The sequence below is a fragment of the Lactuca saligna genome, chromosome 7, assembly GCF_052625555.1.
Source record: "Lactuca saligna cultivar CGN05327 chromosome 7, ASM5262555v1, whole genome shotgun sequence".
Lineage (NCBI taxonomy): Eukaryota > Viridiplantae > Streptophyta > Magnoliopsida > Asterales > Asteraceae > Lactuca > Lactuca saligna.
This window is the reverse complement of record NC_136423.1, coordinates 2,644,970-2,671,140: the sequence shown is the minus strand read 5'-3', so window position 1 is coordinate 2,671,140 and position 26,171 is coordinate 2,644,970. Positions and strand designations below refer to the sequence as shown.

The window sequence follows — 26,171 nt, the reverse complement described above, 5'->3', positions numbered from 1 at the left end:
AATCAACCGCCATCTCTTCACCGACAATGGATCCCATCATTCTTAACCTATCAATGTGTGACTTCATCCCTAAGACGTGTGCACACACCGACTTTATGTTTACTTGCCAACAGGGCTTGAGTAATATTGAACCTTTCAATTTTACAATCTTGTGGGTTAGGGAGAATAATTGGAGGAGGAGGAGGAAGTGAAGCATGATTTCTTGTTCCTCGATCGAATCGTGGAATATCATCTTCATGTGGAATTCTTGTTCCACGGGATTTGGGAAGACCATAGTTGTCGAACTTTGACATCTTCAAAACGGGAGAAAAACGAATTCAAGTTAGTTGATAGATTGAGTCCTTAGTAAATCACCCAAATGAAATACTAAGGCTAGGACCCAACACAATATTCTACAACTCGGGAGAGGGATGCCGTAACCCTAATTGCAGAATATTTGAAGGTAAGTGAATGACGATTCACTAATTTCCACCATGAAAAACAAAATGGAAATTTAAGTTTTAAATCTGTGAAAACTCCTAGATCCTTTGAGATTCATTGAACACTTCAATGGCATGTTTAAATCTCGATATGCCCCTCTTGTTTGTGATTGGGATGCCGAGGATCACAAAGCGGGTGTGAATAACCATGCAAACTTACATGGTGCCCTCACATGTTACAATCACCTATTCGATGTGCCGGTAAACCACACACGCTCCACCGAACTATGAACCATTTAGTGTGCCGGTAAACCACACACGCTCCACTAACATCTTCGCAAGGGCACAAAGTGTAATTTCATGGAATTGCATCAATTCACTTTTGCCTAAGTAACTAAGATTGGGAAATTAAAAAACATTTAGTTACTTTAGTAATTCGTTATACTTATAATGGAAGGTTTCGTCCTATCCTACCCGTTCGGCTAACGACCCTCCACTAGTCAAGAGTGCGGTGGGTAAGAGTGGATACCCATTCAATCGCCATTTTATAGGCAATTTCCTTAAACATCCCTTATAGACCAGCTTCGTGAATGAGGCCTACTAACGGCAAGACTGACTTTTAGTTATACATATATAATGTTAGACTTTTAATGTTATATATAGTATAGGGTGTATTTTACACTTTTAAAATACTAGGTGCTCTAATTTAACAATTATACTTTTAATTCAATTAAATCGTAAACCTAAACTTTTATGGATTTATTAAACCTCCTTTAATTATACACCTTAATTAATTAATAAAACCATAAGGGTGTAAATTGAACTTTTCAAAACATTACTAGGGTTTTAGAATTTAACATTCCTAATTAAACTCTTAATCAACTTTTAAATTCCAAAACTTGAGGGCAAGTTTTGAAACCTTTTTCAAAACATTAGGGTTTCAACTATTTAAATTTCAAAACAACAAAACTTTTGGGTTCAAATTTAAACTATAAAACCTAAAGGGCAAAATATGAAACTTTTCATAATAACAAGGATCAAATAACAAATAATTCAAATTAACATTTAATCACATAATTATCCATATTTGATTTATTTAATGATATCTTGCAAAACAATTTATCAATTTACTCAAAATAATTAATCAATTATCTTATAAGGAAACAATTATCTTATTTATTGATAAATATCTTTATTTAGATAAAAACTATAGTCAAATATATCATATAATCGGAGTAATATTGATCTAACATGATAAGGTAACTATCCATATGCAAAAAAAGCAAGAAATCCCGAGATAATCACTATCTGACACTCGAACTCGCCGAGTACCACACTGTACTCGCCGAGTTGAGGTCTACTCGTCGAGTACACTGTGGTACTCGCCGAGTTCCTCATCCATAAAGCCCAAAAAACGATTTTCCAGTTATACAATGCATCAATACAATTGAAACCAAGCTAGGCTTTGATACCACTGATGGGTTTTGGTCATAAGACATCCTATGTACTCATACAAACCCTAATGCTTGGATCTAGGTTTCTCTATTGTACATGCAAGTTATCCAAGACTATAAACCCTAATTCTAGCATACAAGTAATCATATTAACATAAGAATAAGTTTATAATGTTACCTTGATTGTTATGTAGCAATAACAATCCCAAATCTCCTTGTATTGACTTTGGAATGCTTAGAGTCACAAGTGTCACTCCTCTAATGGCTTACAAACACCAAGAGCAAATGGAGAAGGTATAAAGAGAGAGGAGAGAGGTTAGAATTCGTCCTTAGGACTTCTTGGGAAGGGATACACGAATTCATAAGCCTTGGGGTCTTTATATAGGTGTAGAGATAGGGTTTCAGTCATTATCCTTATCTAGTTGCTTATCCACAAAGCAACCCATAAGATAAGTCTTAGAAAAACCCTTATCTCTTGGCCTTGAACGATTTCAAGGATATCCTTATCCATGAATTCGTCCATCCTTTAACAAGGATAACCATTTCCCTATTTTGCAACTATCACATAATTACAATTCAGCCCCTCTAGTTTAATTAATTACACTTGATCACAAAATTAATTCCTAATTAATTATTGACCAATATTAATTAAACAAATATGATTTCTCCTTTAATATATTATTCTTATAACATATTAATAAATCATAATAACCTCTCTCTCTATTTATTTCTCCAATCAAGTTGCTTTGGTGAAGGCAACCCAAAAGGACCATGCACCATCGGGTCAAGTACATACCAAAATAGTTATGGACTTAGACACTAATCCAAAAATGTGTACCTTAAGCGCGTTGGAAAATGACTTTACTTACATGAAATAAGCTTTAATATGTATAGCATTTTAAGATCTTGGTAGGAAATTTCCATCAAGTTTAGCCAATAGATATGCCCCCTTTCATGCTTCGACATCTATGAGATATGGTCCTTCCCATTTAGGTGCCAGTTTACCTGCATTAGGATCCTTGGTATTTTGGAAAGTTTTACTTAATACCAAGTCTCCTGTTTGGAAGCTTCTGACTCTTATATTTTTTTTTGTACGCCTTGGTGATTCTTTGTTGATGAGCAATGATGCGGATCTTGGCAAGATCCCTGAGTTCATCTATAGTATCGAGATCTTGGAACAAGATCTTGTCGTTTTTCTCTTGGTTTTGAAGTAGGTATCTTGCTATTCGGATCACCACTTTAGTGGGAATCATTTCTTCCATTCCAAACACTAAGGAGTATGGGGTTTGACCCGTAGCTACCTTGGAAGTGGTCCTATCTGCCCACAATACGAAAGGAAGTTCTTCTGCCCATCTTTCTTTCTTCTCATCCAGCCTTTTCTTCAAGTTTTTAACTATGATTTTGTTGTTAGACTCTACTTGACCGTTGGCTTGACTGTGGATAGGAGTGGACATTACCATCTTGATCCGCCCAACTTGTGAAAAAGTCTCTTGTCCTTTTGCTTATGAATTAGGATTTATTTTTGAATATGATTTCAGCAGGGATCCCGAAACCTGGTCAAAATATTGCACTTAATGAAGGAAACTACCACTTTATCTCTTACCTAGACGAAATCTTCAGCTTCAATCCATTTTGAGAAGTTATCAGTTATCACTAGCATGAAGACTTTTCCTCCAGTACCTACTGGCAATTTACCCACTATATCCATTCCCCATTTCATCAAGGGACAAGGGGAAATGATAGGATGTAGAGGTTCTGATGGTTGATGCATGATGTTGTTATGTCTTTAACAAGCATCTCCTTTATGGGCATGAAGGAAGGAATCTTTCTTCATGGTTGGCCAGTAGTAACCTGTTCTCAACACTTTTGAGCATAAGGATCTGCCCCTAATGTGGTTGTCGTAGTCTCCTCCATTTATGTCTCTTAGAACTTCTGCAGCTTCATGATCTTCTAAACATCTAAGGTATGGACCTGCCATATATTTTTTGTACAACTTACCTTGGATTATAAAAAACCTTGATATCCTTGTTCTGAATGTCCTTTCACTTTTTTTCATCTTTAGGGATCTTGTCATTCTAAAGGTATTCCATAATGGGTTGGATTCAGGATCCTAAGGTTGGATAGGGATCCTTGATCATAGGATCCTAATATGCAAGTGTTGAAATGGGATCTTCAATTGTAGCGACGTTAGTAGTTTCCACATGGTCGTTGGGATTCTTCAGTCACTTGGCAAGATCCTCGATTTCTGGGATCAATAAGTGGGTGATTGGGATCCTGGTTTCTGGTGGTATTCTTAAAGAGCTTCCTAGATTCGCTAAAGCATCTGCTTCAACATTGTCTTCTCTAGGAACCTATTTTAGGCTAAATGTTTTGAATTTTGAGGCTAGGTTTTTTAGGATCTGTAGGTATAGCGCTAACTTCTCTCCTTTTACTACATAGGATCCATTGAAATGCTTAGTTAATAATAAAGAATCCACGAATACCTGAAGATCCTTGATTTGAAAATCTTTGGCCAGCTGTAATCCCATGATTAGTGCCTCATATTCTGCTTCATTGTTGGTTGCATTGAACTCATTGTTGATTGCTTGGGGTAGGATGTCCCTCTGTGGCGATTTTAGTATGATCCCCAAGCCAGTTCCTCTTTGGTTTAATGCTCCATCCATGAATGGCGTCCATCTTCCCATGTTCTCTTCATCTAGAAATTGTTTCGCTTTTATTTAATCTTTTCCTCTTAGATCATCACTAAAGTCAGCCACAATGTCTGCCAATGCTTGAGATTTTATCGCAGATCTTGGCTCATACTTTATGTCGTATGTGCTTAGCTTCATGTGCCACTTTTCCATTCTTCCTAACATTTGTTCCTAGCTCGCTTCGATTCCTCTTTTGGTTACCATGTATCCCAGGAACTTACCCGATCTCATCCCAAAGTGACATTTAGAGGGATTTAGCTTCATGTTATATTGATCCAGGATGTCGAAGGCTTCTTCGAGATCCTTGAGGCGATCGTCAAATTTTTTGGACTTGACCACCATGTCATCGATGTAGACTTCGATGGTGTCCCTAGTTTCTCTTTGAACATCTTGTTGTCCACAACCACATTAGCTAGCCATATTGGGAATTTCACCTCCTTGATCATCCTAGTTTTGAGAAATTTTGCTACTTCTTCTTATATAACTTGGTTTCTTTTCGATGCAATTTTCCTTCTTTTATCAATATCTGTCATCTCCTCACGCTTCCATGAAAACATCTTCCTTCTAGCTTTGAGGAACTTTATAAGATCATGTTTGATTTGTTCAGGGATTGAGGATCCTATGAGAACTTTGGTTTTAGGATCCTCAAGGTTCAGGGGCACTTCTTTTATATCTTGCTCTCTTGCTTCTAGCATGTCTTGTGCCCCTGCTTTAATTTCTATGCTTGCTCTGGTTTTGTTGAAGATTTCATCAAAATCTTGTAGCATTCCTTGTATTCTTGTTGGTCTCCTATGATCTTCATTGTCCCCCATGGGGTAGGCATCTTTATGCATTGCTGATATGTCAATTGAACGACCTTCATTTCGTGGATCCATGGTCTAACTAGTATGATATTATAATAGGATAACGTATCAATTACACAAAAACATTGTACATAGTTTACCCCTTCTATATAGATACGTAGCTTTATCTCGTCGAATGTGTGCTTGGTTTCGCCGCTGAATCTAATTAGCACTGAGGATCTTGCAATTATCTTAGACTCCGGGATGCTCATTCTTTTCAACGCATCCAGGAGTATGATGTTAACCGAGGATCCTCCATCAATGAGGATCCTTCTAACGAAGTGGTTGGAGATATAGAGAGTAATCACCAATCCGTCATGGTGAGGGTCCTGGACGTCTTATCTATCCACTTCGTCGAATTTGATCTCCTTTTCTTTTGTGATCAATGTGTTCTTCCATTGTCCTTTTTCCTTCTCCATTTTGGATATGTTGGCGTGACTCTTCGCTGCAAAATAAGAGGTACCACAAATATCAGATCCTCCAGATATCACATTGATTACCTTGGCATCAGCAAGGGGGATCCTGGTATGTTGAGGATCTTCTGAGAATCCTGATCTTTTTCTTTAGATCTCTCATTTATTCTTCCAAGGATTTCTTTCAGATATCCTTTGCCTAGGAGGTATCTGATCTCCTTCCTGAAAGCTATGAAATCCTCTGTGATGTGATCGAAGTCTTCATGGTATGCACACCATTTGGACTTGTCTTTCCAAGTGGTGGATTTTTCTCCATTTCTTGGCCATCTTTCTTTGTGTCCAAGATCTTGCATGGAAAATATTACACCTGAAATATCCACAAAAAAACAATAGTGAGTAATCTTAGTAAAAGCTTCTTCCTCTCCCTCATCTTCAAGGGCATTAACCCTATGATGGTCAGGTTTGGAATATGGTTTTGATTTATTGGCTCTTTGGGTCGAGGAATCAACCTTTCTATTCAGGTGATCATAAAGTCTTGGTGGGTTACTCCTTTTTGGATCTCGTTGTCTTGTTCAAGCCTGATGAATCTTAGTGCTCTGCTTCTGAATTCGTCCATCCTCCTGCATGGAGTCATTACGAGGTCTTCATAGAAAGATGAATCTTTCTTCAAGCCCATTTTAAAGGCTTCGACTGTCGTTTCTATGTCGATGTTGGGGATACTTAGGGCTTCCCTGCCAACCCTGTTAACAAAAGTCCTAAGGGATTCCTTAGGATCTTCGACCACCAGATAGACATCACTAGTGATCTTTTTGAATGTTTTGCTACAAGAAAGATGGTTGTTAAATTAATTAATTAAATGGGCAAATGATGCAATAGAATAGGGAGGAACATTAAGAATCCATTTTAAAGCTGATCCTATGAGGGTTGAACCAAAACCCTTGCATATGCATGCTTCTTTCAAATGAGTGGGGATGGGAATGATATCCATCCTTTCCCTGTATTATGTCGCGTGATCCTCAGGATCCATAGTCCCGTCATAAGGCTTTATGTCAGGGGTCTGAAAGCGCTTTGGGACTTTGGTGTCAGTATTCTTTGGAACGAATCTGGATATCATGTGCCTTATGTGAGATACTTCTGGTACAGGCTGAACTACTCTAGCATGCTTGAGATCATTTGTCTTAGCTACCGAAGCTCCTTAGCCATTAGCGGGCTTAAACCTATATCAAGATCCATTGAGTTAGTAGTAAAGATATTATTATTTATGGGGTTACCAAGATCCTTGTTACTAGGAGTAAAAAAGGTTTCAGTAGGATCGTGGGTGGTATGGGTTTTTCTCTTGGAACAGAGGCCGGCGTTGAGGATCATATGTTGTTGAAGTTGAGGATCTTGGACTGCAAGATCAAGGGTGTTGCTTCCTGAGGTTTTTGGATTTTTGTCCTCATTTCTCCACTTCCTTGAGAATTGTCCTGTTATTCTCCTGTTGTTGGGAGATTTGTCATTCCATTCTCTTCATCATAGTGAATATTGCATTGTTTGAAATCAGCACAGGAGGATCTTGGAGTCCTAGGGTAACGACCAGAGAAGTGTTGTTCTTCGGTGCTTTAGAGGCTTTCTTGGGAGCTCCAGCAGATTGTGGTGGAAGGTTTTTGGAGGAAATAGGAGGAATTGAGGAAGAGGACAGGGTCGATTGTGTAGACATGATTTTTTTTAAGGATTTTGAACATCATGGCCCCACGGTGGGCACCAAATTGTTTTGGTAAAAAAAACGAACAAGCAAGAATCGACGAAATTGTATGAGAGGCTGTGTTGTTCAAAATAATGCAAGTATAAAAGGATGATCAAAGTGACACAAGTTGTTTACAAGGAAAGCATTTAATCCTTGCTAGGATCTCTAACATAAAACCTTAGGAGGTGATAATGATCACCTGCCTTGATAAATTTGTTTATTGAAAAAGTTCGATTATAGATAAATGTAAAGAATATAAGTACAAGTATTGTTCTGCTAGGTGTCGTGTGTAGTGTGATAAATACAAGTGTTTTTAGACTCTAAAGCTAATAACAAGAACTCCGAAAATTATGGTATCCTACGAGATTAACTTATAGACGTTACTTGACTTGGTTTTCCGGGTCTTTTGCATGGTCATAATGATTATTCATTAAGAATAAGTCTTTGACTGATTATTTCTGCACATGTTTGAGAAATAACGAAACATATTACACGTATAAACATTAGGAGAATAAATGATAATAGTCAGGGTCCTAATGTATTTTTGAGGATCCCGAGGTTTGAGGATCCTGAATGTAATTCAGGGATCTTGGCCCTAACCCCATTTATGGAAGTCGTTACAAAAATGCCAAAGTATGCCAAGTTCTTAAAATACCTACTAACAAACCGAAAGAAGATGGATGAAGATTTCTTATGTGATATCAAACGAGAATTGCTTAGCAGCTATGCTCAACAAGTTGCCAAAGAAAATGGGAGATCCGGGAAGCTTGACACTTCTGTGTCAAGTCGGGAAACTAGCAATAAGTCATGCTATTTTCGATTCAAATGAAAGTGTGAAATTAAGGCCCTATTCATTCTACACGGAGTTGAATCACCTAGATCTGATACCAATCTGCATGACCATTCATCTAGCCAACAAGATGGTTGTATTCCTAAGAGGTATTTGTGAAGATCTTTTGGGTAAGATTGATAAGTTTGTCTTTTCTGCACATTTCGTAGTACTTGACATGGAGGAGGATAATCAAGTCCCTATTATTCTTTGAAGACCATTTCTTAGCACCATGTGAGCTCTAGTGGACATTAGATAATAAAAGCTGACATTTCGTGTTGTAAAAAATGCAATAACATATGGTGTTGATCGAGCAATGAAGCACTCAAAGAATAGCAATGACATGGTCTTTTCAATGGATACTTTCGACTTATTTATGGAGAAAGAGATGCAAGAATGGAAAGAGAATGAGTTAGATGGTTACATGACTTTGAAAGAGGATGATTTCGATGTCGAACATAACCTTGAAGAACTATAATACCTACTGGAAGAAAGTGATTATGAAGAGAAGAAAAGGCTTTCTGAAGAAGCCCCGCAATGTGGGAGTCAGAAATTTTATGACATAACGAGGAGAAAAGAAGCCCCATGACATGGAAATCAGAAGCCCACGATGTGGCCACTGAATAGAGCCAAAAATCAAGTCTCAAGCCCTTACCTAATCATTTGGAGTACTTTTCCACTTTTCCTAGAAGATAACGAACAGAAGCATGTGATCATTGCATCATATTTGAAGTCTAAAGAGAATGAGAGCTTAGTGAAAGTGATGAAAAAACGAAAGAATGCCATCACATGGACGATTTCCTACATCAAAGGGATACTCCCTTCATATTTATCACACAAGATCATTCTGGAAGAAGGTTCGAAGCTTGTAGTTCAACCATAACATAGACTCAATCCGAACATGCAAGAGGTGGTCAAAAAGGAGGTGATGACATTGATGGAATCCAAAATAATTTACTCAATTTCAGATAGACCATGAGTGAGCCCGGTTCATGTGGATCCAAAGAAAGGAAGGACAATGTTGGTGACAAATGATAAGAACGAGCTCATTCCTACTAGGACGGTAACTGATTGGCAAGTGTGCATCGATTATTTCAAGTTAAATGATGCCACTTGCAAGGACCATTTTCCTTTACAATTTATTGATCAAATGCTAGAACGTTTATCGGGCCACCTTTTCTATTGCTTTTTAGATGGTTTTTGAGGTTACTTTCAAATTCCAATTGATTTAGGAGACCAACAGAAGACCACATTCACATGTCCAACTAGGAATTTTGATTATCGATGAACGCCCATCGGTTTATGCAATGTGTCAGCCACCTTTCAAAGATGCGTGAACGTTATTTTTCATAACATAGTGGAGAAGTTCGTGGAAGTCGTTATGGACAACTTTTCTGTTTTTGTTCATTCATTCGATAATTGTCTATCTAACCTTGATTTAATGCTTTCTAAGTTTGAAGAGACCAAATTGGTTGTGAATTGGGAAAAATGTCATTTCATGGTTAGAGAAGGAATAGTACTAGGACATAAGGTTGCCAAAGCGGGGTTAGAGCTGGATCGAGAAAAGGTTGACACAATTTCGACCTTGCCACCTCCAAAGAACATTAAAGGGATGCAGAGTTTTTTGGTTGATGTAGGATTTTACTGCTGGTTCATAAAACCTTTGTCAAGGATTGGAGAATGTGGCGACCGATCAATTAACGAAAGAATGCCAGTGAACAGAGCAAAAAATAAACACCTTCACTAAGCTCTCATTCTCTTTAGGATTCAAATCCATGGGTTGAAGTAAAAGACAAGAACGGATTGGAGAATGTGGCGGCCGATCATCTATCGAGATTAGAGTACATGAAACTCGAGAAGCTAAAAGAAGAAGAGATTGATGAGAACTTTCTGGATGAGTACTTGATGGTTATTGAGGGAGAAGAGCCTTGGTTTGTAGACATTGTAAACTACCTTGCAAGCAATTACCTTCCAAAAGGTCTTTCCTATCAACAAAAGAATAAGCTATTTCCGAAACTCAAATACTATTTTTGGGATGAGCCATATTTATTTAGAAGTTGCACTGACGGGATCATTAGAAGATGTGTTTTGGGAAAGAAGCTAGAAATATCTTATATCATTGCCATAGTAGACCTACCGGAGGACATTATGGAGCTCAATACATGGGAAAGAAAGTGTTTGACGTGGGATTCTTTTGGCCTACCATATTCAAGGATATAACAACCTTTGTCAAGGAATATGATTCGTGTAAAAAATCGGGCAACATCTCTTCATGCATTGAAATGCCTCAAAATATCCTTCAAGTTTGTGAGGTGTTTGATATATGGGGGGATCGAGTTTATGGGACCGTTTATGACTTCACGAGGTAACAAGTACATACTAGTAGCAGTTTATTACATGTCGAAGTGAGCAGAAGCGCAAGCTTTACCCACAAATGACGCACATGTTGTTGTTAAATTTATAAAAAGTTATTTTCTCGTTTTGGCATGCATAGAGCATTAAATAGTGACCGGGGAACCCACTTTTGCAATGAGCAACTTGCAAAGGTGTTACAATATATGATGTACACCATAGGTTTGCAACACCTTATCATCCTCAAGCAAGTGGGAAAAACGAAATAACAAATCAGGTACTAAAAAAAATTCCCAAAAGGTTGGTAGGAAGTAATAAAAATGTATGGTCCGACAAAGCATTTTCGTACTACACCTTATAGGCTAGTTTTTGGTAAAAGTTGTCACTTCCCGGTCGAAATCGAACACAAAGAATTTTAGGTATTAAAGACTTGTAACTTTAAATTCCACACTAACCGTTTGATGTAGATGAATGCCTTAAAAGAGATAAGAATGAAGTATACACTAAATCTTTGATATATAAGGAAAAAAAATGGCATGATGGTAGGTTAAGAGGGAATAAGAATATTGAGCCCAGTTAAAAGGTCCTACTTTTCAACTCAAGGATGAAGCTCTTTCCAAGAAAACTGAAGACACAATGGTATTGACAATTCGTGATCAAGGAAACCTTTCCACATGGAGCAATCGAGATATACAAAGGATATGGGACAACATTTTAAGTCAACGGACATCAAGTAAAGCATTACGATGAAGGGATGCCAAAGGAAGATAGGGAAGGAGAGGATGTGGTCTTGGAAGAAACCACTGTAATTTAGAGCGGGAACGAGCCCAACTAAAGATTCCTAAAAAAGAAGGGTTTACAAGAGGCAACCCACAGTTTGCATTTTCTTTTAATTTTACTTTTGTGCTTTGTTTTAGTTTCTCAATATTTAGTTTGTTTTTCCAATGATTTTCACTCGTTAGTCTTTGTCATTAATTGTTTCTGTGAGTGCAAGTAACGAACAGGTGTGGGGTGTAGTGGATTTTTGTTTGATTTTTTTTCTAAGGTATAGTAGCAACGACATGAACGAGTTGTTCTCACCGCGTGGTCTACAAAAAGATCCAGTAATACGCAGAATATTAAAACGCCACCATTTGGCACCGATTTTTATGCAGTGAAAAGTGTTAAACCCTAGTCATACTTCTTTTTCATCTTTTACACTACAAAAGCGCTCCCCACGCCGTCAAGACTTCGTCACAACGATTTTTTCAGTTTTCTCCAAATTTCTTCAAATTTTCTTCGATTTTAGTTTGATTCATCAAAAAAGGTTAGTGATTTCTTACTCTAAACTACCTATTACTCTATATAACCTGTTATGGATGCTTTGATTCGAATATTTATACCAATTTCAAAGATTAGAAAAATCTAGGGTTTTATAATTCGGTTGAAAATTGCCTGATTTTGATGATATTTGTGGAATAATCTATGTTTATTAAACACAAAATAAGGCATGGATAAAATCCTTTTTTGTTGGAATTGATTTATAACATATTATGCCTGAATTGGTCTGACTGTTCTTGTTGTTTATACGCTACGATGTGGCCCCGCTAGGCAAGAACGTGGGTATTGGGCCAGGAGAAAAGTAAAATTTCTTTCTTATTTTTCTAATTCAGGGTTGGTTGTGGTTGTGTTTTGCTTCCTTATTTTATAGGAATGGAACCCCAAAGACAACCTGGTTTACAAAGGGATTTCATGTGGTATAACTTTCCGAAAGTTGTGGGGACTAGTATATATTTAGAGTGGAAAAATAAGTTGGCTTGGCTATGTACGAAAGCCATTGATATTCCACCCATTATAGACTAGAATTGGATTCAAGGGGCAGAGCTCTTGGAAAAAGTTGAGCTATATTTAACAAAGTTGTTTGTGCAAGATGGAGTGCGACTTACTTGCATGGGATGGAGAAGGTTGTTTAGGATACAAGAGTCAGTGTATATGGAAATTTGCGTGGAATTTTTCTCTTCGATTAATTTCAAAAAACTGGATGACGTCAATGATCCCAAGAACTTTACTTTTTCTCGTGGTTCATAAAGAAGGGATATTAGTCTTGTCGAGCTCGTATGGCGGTTAAATCTATATAACCGATCCGACGCAACATCTCTTGAGTTCGTTGTCCTCTTAGGGCATTGCTACAAATGGTTACCGGAAGAAGTCACTGAGACTGGGTATTGGGCTAAAATTGCTAATGGGTCTTACACAGCAGGAACTGCAAAGTGAAGGGAAAATTAGAAAGGCTATACACCGATTCATGCATCGACTGATCACATTTTCCATCAACCAAAAGAAGGATGGGGACTGGATCCCTTAACTGGATGTATTTTTTCTATGGTGTATTATTAGACTTAATGTATTCTGTCACCTCCCCTACTATGTAGCAGACTTTTTAACTAAGCGGGCGGGAAAGAACAGGGCTTGATGGGTTTTACATGCAATAACGTGGATAAATCCTTGTACATTTAAGGATACATGCAAACTATTGAATCCAATCATAGTACTATTAAAGTAATATTCTATTGAACAACAAGAACCCTATAACCCTATCTAATTTCGAAAATCATAAACAAGTTAGGGATTACAAACCTTTTGATTGTTGTAGTAAACAATCATACAATCTTTCTTGATAATATCTTGGAAGCTAGCACCAGAAATCTCATGTCTCTGATAGTTCACACCCAAACCCTATCAACTATGAAACTTGAAGAGATAGGAGAATAGAGGTAATTTTTTTGGCTATGCTCAATGAAAAAAAGAGTGGCTGAAATTTAGAGGGTTCAAGGCTCTATTTATAGCTGATAAAAAAACCTGAGATAACCATTACTTGATTAAAATAATAATATCTCAAATAAGGTAATTATCTGGTTTCCTAATTATCTTCAAGGGATATTCTAGAACCCTAGAATCACCCGAAAACCATCCACCTCTATGAGCAAAGTTCTGGAACCCTTTTGTTCAACTATTAAACAATTACAGCTTAGGTCCTTGCACTATTAATTAATCCAATTAATCCCAAAATTATTTCTAATTAATTCTTAATTAAATAATATTATTTCGAATTAATATATTATTCTCATAATATATTAATAGATGATTTATTTCTATTTATAAAAAGCAATAAATCATTCTCTCTTTCTCTCTCTTTATCTCTCTCTCTCTCTCTCTCTCTCTCTCTCTCTCTTTCTCTCTCTAAAAGTCATCTAATTCAATTACCTGGTTTGAGGGAAACCTAAAAGGACTTTGCTAATAGTTCAAGCATATACTGATTTAGTTATTCCATTAGACACCTAATCCAACAGGGATGGGGCCCCTCTTTATGGTGGTATGTTGGTCACCAAACTGGCCAGATCTTTTGGGGTATTTGATGAGCCTGAGGTTGGGTTTCTTACGAGGATGGAGGGTTGTCCGTTGTAGCTATGCTTATGCAAGACCGCTCAAATAGTGAAGGATATAGGAAAAGACAGCTATACCGTGTCGGTGGATGATGCAGTTGAGGTTCTTGCAGGACGTTAGAATGTGAGGTTGAGGGTATAAGAGCGGGATCCTCGAGATGTGTATGTGGGTGATGAGCTACCTATGGATCCATATCATGTTATGTCTAGACAATATGATGATGATGTGGGCAAGGGGTATGAATTATGTGGGATATAGCTTAGAGGTTATTATGCATCATCTCGCAATCACACCCTCGGTTGGAGCACCTCCTAATTATACTTATTAACCATCTAAGGAGGAGCGTTGGGCCAATCATAGTGGATGTGTGGGCACTAGTGGAGCTGGAGATGGATATGATGAGGAAGAAGAGGGATTATCCTTGATTTATGTTTATTTTCATTTGGTGTGATTTAGACTATGTTTATTTTTGTTTTCAGAGTTTTAGGATTTTTGTAATTTAGGATAATTGTAGGATTTTTTATGTTTTCCTTTTTATTACATGTTTTTATTCTTGTTTCTCAGAAGTCATGATGGCATTAAGTTCAGTGGGTTGATAGAAGAGTGCAATTTTGTTTCCCAAGAAATGTGACGAGAGCTTAAGTGAGGGGTACGACGTGTGATTGAGAAGAGTTTTTGAGAGAATTTTCGAGTCCTATCAACATAATAACTGAAGAATTTTATACAACATCATAATTGAAGGATATGTCATACCTGCATGGCCTTAACTCACTTGAAATCGCATAGGACAGAAGCATTAATTTCAGAATTTCCAGCAGTCACGACATGGCCATGCGAGATCACAACATGGCCATGAAGATTTTTGCAATTCATGCCTGACATTATTTGAAGCCTACGGCATGGCTAAGCTTTGCCACAACATGGGGAGTCTCTAATGCACGTATTGATTATTCGTTTTACCACTATTTGGAGTCCGTTTTCATGATGCATTTAAAGATTAATCTTGCTAAAATCCATAAGTACCGTTTTCCAGCCATTATACTGTTGGATTAATGTCTAAGTCCATAACTATAATTGGTAAGACTTGACCCGACCCGACATGGTCCATTTGGGTTGCATGGCATCATGCATTTGGATAGACTATAATGAGAGAAATAACACTTAAGGTTTGTTAATATATTATAAGTTCTAATATATTAATAAGATTATTTAATTGGTATTGATCAAGAATTAATCTAGGATTAATTAAGTGATCAAAAGAAGATTAATTAAATATATGGTTTGATTGTGTAAATCATCCATACTTTTATAGTGGGTTAATACTTCATGGATTATCAAGTTGGGCTATAACCCATAGGATGCTCCATGGTGTATTTGAACCCATGGATCCAAGGAAATGGAAAGCCATGACAATTAGGGTTTACCCTAATTGTGACACTATATAAAGATCATATTCTTCGGAAAAATCGGCTGCTATGTAGGAGTGAAAGGGCTAGCCGATTTCTTGAAGTGTGAATTCCTCTCAAGTCATTCCATGTGTATTTGGTGTTGTGTGAACCATTTGAGTTGTCACACTTGGGGCACTAAGCACTCAAGCTTCATGAAGACATTCTACATCAAAGAGGTATGTAATTCTAACTTGATATATTCATATGAATCAGTGTTATTATGCTAGTTAGGATGAATACCTTGGAAAGTTCATATTTGCATGTATAATAGAGAAAACAAAGATCCAAGGTATTTAAGGTTGCATGTACACTTAGGAGTGTTAGAATGATCAAAACCCAACAGTGGTATCAGAGGCTAGGCTTGTTTTCAATTATACTTGATGCAAATTGCTGAAAAAATCAATTTTCTGGCTTTCTGGGCACTGGACTCGCCGAGTCCACTGATGAACTCGTTGAGTCCATGAAGAAAATCATCCTACTCGTCGACTAGGTTGATACACTCGACGATTAGGAGCCCCATACAACATATTTTCGAGTTTTTTTGGCTAGTAATGGACTAGGAACATTACCATAAGTTGTTTTTGGACTTATAAACTTGTTTTTGATGTGGTAATGTTCATGATAATCCAATTTCAAAGATAATTGTCAATAGATTCATGTTTTGTATTAGTTTAAAAGTTATGCTAATTACATGAAAAAGTTTGATGTGAATTATCTTTGTTCTTATGAGTTGCTTAGATTAATAGATAAGTTAATTGATTATGTGTTTTCAATCCATTTTAATCTAAGAGTTGATTCTAAAATGTGTTTTTGTAATTTGTCCTCAAGTAATATGAAAAGTCACATTTAAGTTTCATAAAACTCATAAAAGTTGGCAATGGTTACAAAAAATGAAGAGTCTTGTCCTCAAGTTATGGAGTTCAAGAGTCACTTCATTAAGTAACAAAATGTGTAACCTTAATTAATTCCATAAGTTACAAAAATAAAGAAAAGTTACATTCTTTTATTAGTTTAAAGTCTTCCATAACTTGTCCTCAAGTTATGGAACTTGAAGAGTCTTTTAATTAAAACTACTTTAAACTCATAAGTTATGGAATTAATTAGTTTTGAATAGTTTCAAAACTTGCCCTCAAGTTTTGGAATTTGAAAAGTTTTCACTTATGAATACTTTAATTACAAGTTAGCCCTTAGAATTTTAAAAGTTAAAATTCAACCGTTATACTTTATAATATTATAAGTTAATAATATTTATATATATATATATATATATATATATATATATATATATATATATATATATATATGTATAAGAGTAAAGTGAGTCTTACCATTAGTAGGTCTCATTCACGAAGCCGATCTATAAGGGGTGTATAAGGTTACTGCCTATAAAATGGCAGTTTAATGGGTGTCCACTCTCACCTACCTCTTCGTTGACTAGTGGAAGGTCGTTAGCCAAACGGGTAGGATAAGGACTATAATTCTCCCTTCATTAAAAGTATTAATGATAAATACTAAGTAACTAAACCATTTATAAATACCCAATCTTAGTTACTTAGGAAAAAGTGAATAAGGTGCTAACCCATGAAATTACACATTGAACTTTGCTTAAGTCGTTAGTGGAGCGTGTGTGGTTAACTGGCACACTAACCTGGACTTAACAAGGTAGGAAAAAGGTAACTTAATATTTATCATAGTGTCGATGGAGCATGTGTGGTTAACCGACACATCGATTAAGGGGTAAATATTAAGGGTACCCAGTATATTTGCATGGTTACTTCACACCTTGTTTTGTGATCCTCGGCATCCCAGTCACAAAACCTGAAGGGCACACTCGAGATTGAAACGCGCCATTGAAAAGTTGAATGAATCTCAAAGATCTAGGAGTTTCAAAACCAATTAAAACCTAATAATACATTTCATTTATCTTGGTGGAAATTGGTGAATCGTCATTCACCTACCTTCAAATATTTTATAGCCTGGATTACGACATCCATCTTCCAAGTTATAAAAGTATTGTGTTGGGTCTTAGCCTTAATATTTCATATTGGGTGTTATATTAAGGACTTTAAATCAACTAGCTTGAATATCTCCCAAAAAGATGTCTGGTTTAGACATTTATGATCTTCCTAAATCTCTTGAAACCAGCTTTCCTAAATGAAGATGATGTCCCATGGAAACCATACTTTTTTCACCTCATCCAATTATTCTCCCTAACCCACAAGTTCAAGGTCACTCAAGCCCTATTGGCAAGGCAAGGTCTAGGTGTGATCACATCTTGGAGATGAAGTCACATATTGACAAGCCGGGAGAGTTAGGTGTCAAAGTCTTGAGAAAGTTGGTGGCTCAACTACTTTCTAAGTCACATAGTGATTTCCTTTGGGACTCCTATGAAACAGACTATGACAAGACCCTTAATTATATTATCTATTTGCTAAGATCAACTTCCAACACTTTATGGACATTGACAATAGTGACACAGGATATCCAATAAAGCTCTCTCTTCCCAATGGAAAGGGATCGACCATAGTCAACTCGGTTGACCAAATGGTAAAACAAAAGGCTAATTCTGTGATAGTCCTATGTTCCATTACCAAAGCGTCCATATGTTAAATTGCCAAAGGAAGGGGCATTGATTGCGAAGCTGCCAATATTACCTAAGGGTGTTAAAGTCAATAAGGTTGACTCTACTTTAGGTAAAATCCACTATCTAACTCTGCTAAGTTTCTATTCTGAGATTCTTGATACATGATGTGACTGGGTCACATGGTGATGTTTTAAGAATCAAAGAAAAGTGAAGAAACTTTAAGAAAGAATATGCTAAATCTAATCGCGTAGATCGATTTCTATCGCATAGTTTGAAGATCGGATTCTTGAGCTACTTCTTAGGAGTTATGAGATATTGCTTAGGAATAAATAAAAACAAGTTTTCATCTGGATTGTAAGGATAAGTTTTTCTGTAAAGTTTTAAAATAAAAGGAAATTTTTGATTTTATTTATTTTATGTATCCTTACAATGGTGTTTGTGAAAAAATTGTTGCTTATATGATTCCATTAATAGGAAGAGTGGAAATATGAAATTGATTCTTTCATTTGTGGTAATGTCTAAATTTACCAAATAAGAAAACATCCTCATCACCCAAGTTTGAATTGGACCGGAACTTGGAATCATGCAAGTTGTATAGCATGATGAATGAGAATTTTTCATTTTTGGAAGATTATGACTAGTTCCTTGTTCACAGACTCTTAAAGATAGGCTTAGACAATCTATATTGAAGCCTGAAGATGATTGCTTCATTTTGAATCATGTGAGGTGTGAAGGGGACCAAGGGAATCTAAGGTCGTGAGGTGGAGTAATGGAAGAATGAGCCAATAACATTTCGGCATTATTTGTGAGGGTGAGGTCTCCACCTGCGCAACCAAGCCTGGGTACCCACACAATTGCCATTTCAAGGGCATTTTGGTCATTTGGTTCATCATTTACCTTGGGGGTTAGGATTTCCAGCGTAAACTTCAAATTTCCACCACTAGAGCATCTTAGAGGTGATTTTAGAGAGATAGAGATAAAACCCTTGGATATTTGAGAGATAGAGGCATTTTGCTAATTTCTTGATGTCAAAACACTTTTATGATTATTGTATTGTCGCCATAAGTGGCTAACTTCTTTATTTTGGTTAACTTGGGCTAAAACCCTTGGATATTTGTGGATTTTGAAGGATTCATGTTTGATTTTCATTTATCTCATGTTATTGATTCTTAGTTCATAATTCTTATGCTTGTTTAATACTGTGATCATGAGTTTAGTACTTGAATGAGCAATTGTTGGTTTTTTCTTTGATTTAACAATGAATCATTGAATTTGCTTAGAACAAGGGCTTTATGATGGTAGAAATCATGACTACTTTATGGATGTGTAATCATAAACATCCTCCAAGAATTGTGAATTCCTTCATTGTTAAGGTTAATTAATTTTCTTGGGTTTAATTGATTCAATTGAATCCTTGGTTTTGATTAAGAAGGTGTGTTGTGGGCTTTCCCAACCTCCATACTACCTTTGAGGAATTTTGGCACATTATGCTTCATGATTGTTGTAACCAATTTGGGTTAAATGATAAGCTTACATATTGAGTCCTAATGATAAATGCACAAATGTTCATTGTGTTGAATTGCCTTAGTTGACCAACTTTCTCCAATATTTAAGCATCTCACCATCTTTCTTGATTGCATATTTTTTGATTCTTCAAGTCTTTTATTTTCAAACAAATCACAACCCCCTTACTTTAATTGTAGTTAGTTAGTTTTATTTCACTTGTTCAATTGGATTGCATTGGTGATTGAATACAACAATTTATCGGTGAATCGACCCCCTTTTTACTATTATATTATGTTTAATTTGCAAGCAAAATGGTGTAATTTGCTTGGTGGACTCGACATCTCACCACAAAGTAAAAACCAATAAAAATTATATCGTTTTAAACAAAAAGTGGTTTTAGTGTCTGTAACATCCCAATTTCACAATAATTTTTTTAATTTTTAATTAAGATAAAATATCTTCTTTAGAAACCACAGCCAATAAAAACAATTGTTCTAAAAGGTGAAATCATACAAAATAGAGTATAATACTTAACGCGGAATCACAAAACACGAAAGTTGTTGATGAGTATGTACAGTTACACATTCGCCTTCCTACGATCATCTAAAGTACCTGAAAAATGTTTAATCCACAACTGTAAGCACAAAGCTTACTGAGTTCCTAAAATACCACATGTCACAATATACACACATTGCATACACATATCGGCCTTCAACTCATAGTTGGTCTGCCTCTACCCTTGGCCTTCAACACAAAGCTAGTCTGCCCCTGGCCTTTAGCATAAACCTGGACCCCCGCATTGTTGAACCGCCCCCAACTCATCACAAAATATATCAATAACATACACACACACACACACACACACACACACATATATATATATATATATATATATATATATATATATATATATATATGACAAATAATCAACAACAATCCAACAACACATGTAACTATCTAAACTAGTCTACCTACCTAACAACATACATCGACACAATCACGTTCAAACATACTAAGGACTAATACAACACTCTGTGTTATTGTTGACAACCACCACATGCATGCATAATTGTATATACTCAGAGATAAGATAGACAGTCAAACAGATGACCTTATCCTAAACCTACAACCAAACAAGGAACATGCAATAAGTCCTAGATCAAGAGTTCTCAAGCTATCTTATTTGACTACACACTAACCCTATGGTATTCATTTGGTGATCATCAATACCATCTACACTCCAACCAACATAACAACATACAAAAGGCTATACAAGCCTGCTCTCCCTAACAACATACCATCACTCCTCTACATCCTATACTAGAAGGGCATATATTGTTACACATAACATAGTGAGGAGACTCACCTGCTCGGAAATCTAAGGATTCACAGTCGTACACTTGAAATCTAGTTCAAACCAGACTCGTGAACCGCATACACACCTATAAAGACCAAAAATCAGTCTACACTAATAACCCTAAAGTGTGACCCAAATCCAAAACTTGCCAAAAGTCAATGGTCATCGGTTAAACTTTGACTATAACCAGGTACACCACCCTAGATGACCCACGCTTCACTACAAGACATGATAGTCGAACACGGAACACTTTTTACCAGAAGCGTTTCGCTCTCCACGAACACTCCAATTCCCAACAATGTTTAAAAAACTTAAACCATAAATCTAAGGAACAAAACTCTCATAACTGAATCTCTAAGATGTCTTACTGAATAAGGTTTCCAACTTTTATCCATTTGGTTGATCCAAACAACTAAGATCTCAAACCCTAATTCACCAAAATGTCCCAAAATGCACTTATCAACTTGTACGGGGCTTGAAGAGCCCTATCATGCACCATATATGAAACCCCATTCTAAATCCATATACTATTATCATCAAACATCTTTGGAGTTATTTCAAACTCTAAGGAGCAAGTCACTAAAGGACCAAAACTTGCTAAAATGGACCATTTACTCAAATAACTCTTAGATCCAAAGAGGAAACATCATAAAGCAAGAATGTTTATGATCAACCAAGGTCCAGAAGCTGAAAGGAAGTTTCACACTACAGAAACCAAGGTCCCAAGGTTAAGATTTCTTGTTTTCACTAGTCAAGAACACAAAAAATGGAAGAACAATGCACCAAAGCTCCAAAATCACTTAGAAAAAGAGAAAGAGGGTAGGGTTTCTCAAGGAATGACGTGGGGATGTTGGAGGCTAAGAATGATCTCACCCCAAGGGTTAATGGCTTTTAAATACCCCACAAACCATAAAAAACGAACAACCAACTGGACCGAAAGTGCTCTTTACCCCTTTAAGAAGTGCTCCGTGCTTTCAACGTAATTCCATAGATTTTCAGTTTTCAGCTTCGAACAATCATAACTTGTTCGTTCTAAATCAGTTTTCATTTATCATTATATGCACACGAAGGTTTTGACAAGCCCCATAACTTTATGCAATTACTTTTGACTTAATTCTTACATAACTTAATACATTAATACCTGCAAAAACTCCAAAATATCACTTTTTCCTATTTTACCCCTTTTGGCGCCAATACACAATTCAAAAGCTTAAATCACTTAAACAACATTATCAATGTCAGATAAGGTCCAAGCTTATCTTTTGAATCCCAAGACATACTCTTGACTAACTTAAGGCCCGTCGTTCTGAAATAAGAAACTTTCCAAAACCGAATGTTCCAGTGTGATGAATAATGTTTCGTAGATTATAATGGTAAGTTGGCCATTATTCAATCTCACAAAGGTAGTATGGCTTTTAATTGTTGTTAGACTAACTTTTAATATCATCCCACTATTTTAGTGGTCGGTTAAAATTGATCTTAACGAGTAGCTTACACATTTTTTTCAAATATCTGAAAATAATACATACACTTTAATTGTACATATATTTAAAGTAAAACAATATAATCTTAAATATGTTTAATGATAAATATTATTTGTAGAAGAAGTTCTAAAAGATTTTTTTATAGAATGTCCACAAGTACAAAAGAAGCACAAACTTCTCTATACAACATTGATAGCATATTGTTTCAAGCCTTTTGAGAAATTTCTGCAAACTATGATAATACATATTAACAACCCTGCCCTGCCCCTACAACCACCCCGAACCCTAGCCAAAAGCAGTACTAGCATAACTTTCGACAACATTGTTGACGAGTATTTGCAACACTATCTGGTTAGCTGGGCCCACGCATCGTGGAGTCTTGAACTGGTTCAAGGTGGACCCCAATCCAACATAATGGTCCAAAATCTTTTGAAATGTCCCTCTTTTCAAGACTCTAAGCTCTAGCGGTCCAATGGCATGAACCTTTCTAGAACTCACATAGCCGGCATCAACAAACGACGAGTCCAAACAATTGCAACACTCTTTAAGCACCTCCTCTCTTGCTTCGCCACTTACCTCCCAATATATCACATAACGTCCCGGCTCCGAGGAAAGGTCAACTTGGCTCGTAAAGTCAACCACCTCAAGTTTTTCAGCCGCTAACAATTTGGCTGCAGCTTCGACTGACAACTGTAAGTCTTTCTCTGTGTTTTTGTCTATGTTGATTGTCGGCATTAGGTTTCTTCTACAAACAAATTGAAGCTCTGGAGTCGAGTTATGGAACCCAACAACCTTAACAACATCCCCAAGTCTGTAACGATACAAACCTACATACATAAAAAGTCAAATAAAGTCAATTCTAAATGAATCACTGTACATCATGGGGTACCGTACCACTAGCTTAGCTTGAGATATTGGGGTAGATAAGACAACTAAGAAGTTGTGCCCTATCTTAAAACACCCACATGGACACCACACTAAAAAACTAAGTGAATGGGTCCCATTCCGATCTTTCAATTGGCTTACACTGTTAAATCATGAATCTAACCAAAACCGTCATCCCAAAAAAAATCAAAATTAACTCCTTTTCATATATATGGATTTAAGTTTCCTACTACAATATAAAATCATTAAAGATAATCAAAAGGAATAAAAACTATTCGTACCTGCAACATTGGTGATAACAACCTCATACTCTTCATCGACCTTGACATCGGTCAAACCCACGGGCAATGAACCAAACTCGGGTAGGGTTCGATCTTGGCTAGCTACATCGATCTCCCTCAATGGTATAAACTCAAAATATCCAATGTTAGGAAGCACAGCAAAGGTGGCCATTTCGGGCGGGCGGGTCGGGTTCACATTTGCCCCGATCCACCCTTCTGATGACCCGTAATCCGCACTCAACAACGGTATTCCACCAGCATAATGCCTTAGTTTTTTCAAATAAGGTTCCATTGATCCAGTCATGATCCCATAAATGTACTTGGCATTAGGAAACAAAAGCTCGATTAATCCATACCAATTTGTCAAACTTAAACACGTTTCATGAATCTTGTCTGCTAACTCAGGGTTTGGTTTCAAGATCTTGGCCATGGCAGTTCTGATAGATGGAACAGTGATTCGAGAAGATAAAGTTCCGGTTTTTATATCGGAACAGAGTTCTTCCCACACCAACTCAAAGCTTCTAAAGGAATGCACAATGCTATGTGCAAAAGTAGATGATATAACCTGGATTTCATCACGATAAATAACACCACAAAGGAGATGGCAGTATAAAGATTGATGAAAATCAGGCCCAAAGATAACTTCATCCGGACTACAACAAGGGGTTTGCATTGCAAGCATTGTTTTCTTAAATTGTTCACTTCGATACACGTTAGTAGTTGCAGTTCCTGCTAGTAGACCACCTTTTGTCTTGAACTGTTTACTGCCATAGATAAAGCTTAAAGATTTCCCATTTCCAATCGGAAATTCCCTATACACATAACAAAATCATATGAAAAACTGGACTTTATCATCAATCTTTTAGTGTTATAACTTATATACCTGTTTCTGAAGGCAAAAGAAGTCCGATAAATCTGCATTGTTGTTTCGGTCAACTCATTATTGAAAGGTACAAACTTTCTCTTCCCTTGAGTAGTCCCAGAACTATAAATTTCAAGAAACAACTTTAATGCACAAAGTACAAACAATTATAGCATGGAAATGATCAAGTTGACCACAAGCACAAAGTGAAAGTACCTCAACGTAATTGTGGTAATTGGTTTGCCAGTGAGAATAGGGTAAGGTGCACCATCAGCAATTTGTTGAATTAAAGGCTCGAGATCTTTGTGGGTAACAAGAGGGACACATGAACTGTAACTTTCAGGGTCAGTTTTACCATCAAGACGCCATTTTTTTAGATACTCTGCTTCAGAATTTTCTTCCAAGATTTTCTTTAAAGTTTCCATCTGAATCCTCTTAGCATCTTTGGTTAAACCTTCAAATTCTTCAATCACTTGTTCAGGATCAAATCCTGTGTCCATCTTCTCCAACCTAATTGCTTGCTCCTGTAAAACGAGGACCAAACAGAGTGTGTGTTCGTGTCAGATCAATGAAGGTGAAGAAAAAGATTGTTCGACTTCTACGTTAAAAAAAGTCAACGCCAGAAAGTAAAATCTTAGCCAATGATTGATTGAACCATCGAACAGAAAATCAAATATCAATTCAAACAAATTTCAGGGGGGGTAGAACAATAGAGAGACACACTAACACACGCACACATATATAACTATATCAATATCGTATGTATACGGTTAAAAATTATTGGATTTTCAAAAAACGATCAAAGAGAACATGAGAACTAAGCTTACCAATCTTAAGTACACTCAAGATAGTTCTAATAACAGAAAGGGGATTGAAAAAAAAAAAAAGTAGAATCTACAATCAAGAAAATAGTTATTTCATCAAAATAAACCTAAAATTCTGAAGAGTTAGGCAATACCAATTGAGATGGTGATCATGATCAAGAATCACAGAGACAATCAGAGTCGAAAGATTTATTTGGGAGAGTTTATTAATGGTTGAAATCTTGTGGGTCTCTCAAAAATGACGAAAAGGAACCTCCTGATCTGGAAAATAAGTTTATTCTTTTTTGTAGACAGAGAAACCCTGAAGTTTTACGCGAGAAAGAGAGAGAATAAGACAAGAAGGTGAGGTGTTTCGTGAACTTGATTCGTTTTCTCTTTGTACTCTTCACAATTACACACACAGCAACAAGAGCGCATCAATAGAATTGAGATTTCCCATGAACATACAAAAACCACACACCAATGAAGAATGCAATGGTGGAATATATATATATATATATATATATATTCTAAGTATATTTTATTTTTTTTATCATATTTCTATGTTACTTGTAAACCTATTAATTATCCATTTTAAATTTCAAAATTTATCATTTTAATTATATTAAATTAATAATATTATAATAAATATTAATAAAATTAATACAAATTATAAAATGATATAATTTCACATATTTATTTAAATTAATGATTAAAATTTTTATAACTAAAAAAATCTCTTAATTAATAATTTATTTAAAATCATTGATTAATAATTTTAAGTTTTTATTATAAAAGTTTAATTAATTTTAT

At 36.2% G+C, this 26,171-nt stretch overlaps 2 protein-coding genes across 2 annotated transcripts; both read right to left on the bottom strand.

The window, feature by feature from the left end:
- Nucleotides 1-2,910: 2,910 nt before the first annotated feature.
- Nucleotides 2,911-3,333, bottom strand: LOC145004945 (uncharacterized). The gene has a single exon (XM_078963974.1). The coding sequence runs from the start codon at nt 3,331-3,333 to the stop codon at nt 2,911-2,913; it is 423 nt and encodes a 140-aa protein (XP_078820100.1).
- A 19,318-nt stretch (nt 3,334-22,651) lies between these two features.
- Nucleotides 22,652-25,837, bottom strand: LOC145004828 (jasmonoyl--L-amino acid synthetase JAR4-like). The gene is made up of 5 exons (XM_078963836.1): nt 25,514-25,837; nt 24,772-25,079; nt 24,577-24,678; nt 23,694-24,505; nt 22,652-23,354 (listed from the first exon to the last, which is right to left on the bottom strand). Exons 2-5 carry the CDS (start codon nt 25,053-25,055, stop codon nt 22,813-22,815), a joined length of 1,740 nt encoding a protein of 579 aa, XP_078819962.1. The 5' UTR covers nt 25,056-25,079; nt 25,514-25,837; the 3' UTR covers nt 22,652-22,812.
- Nucleotides 25,838-26,171: the final 334 nt, after the last annotated feature.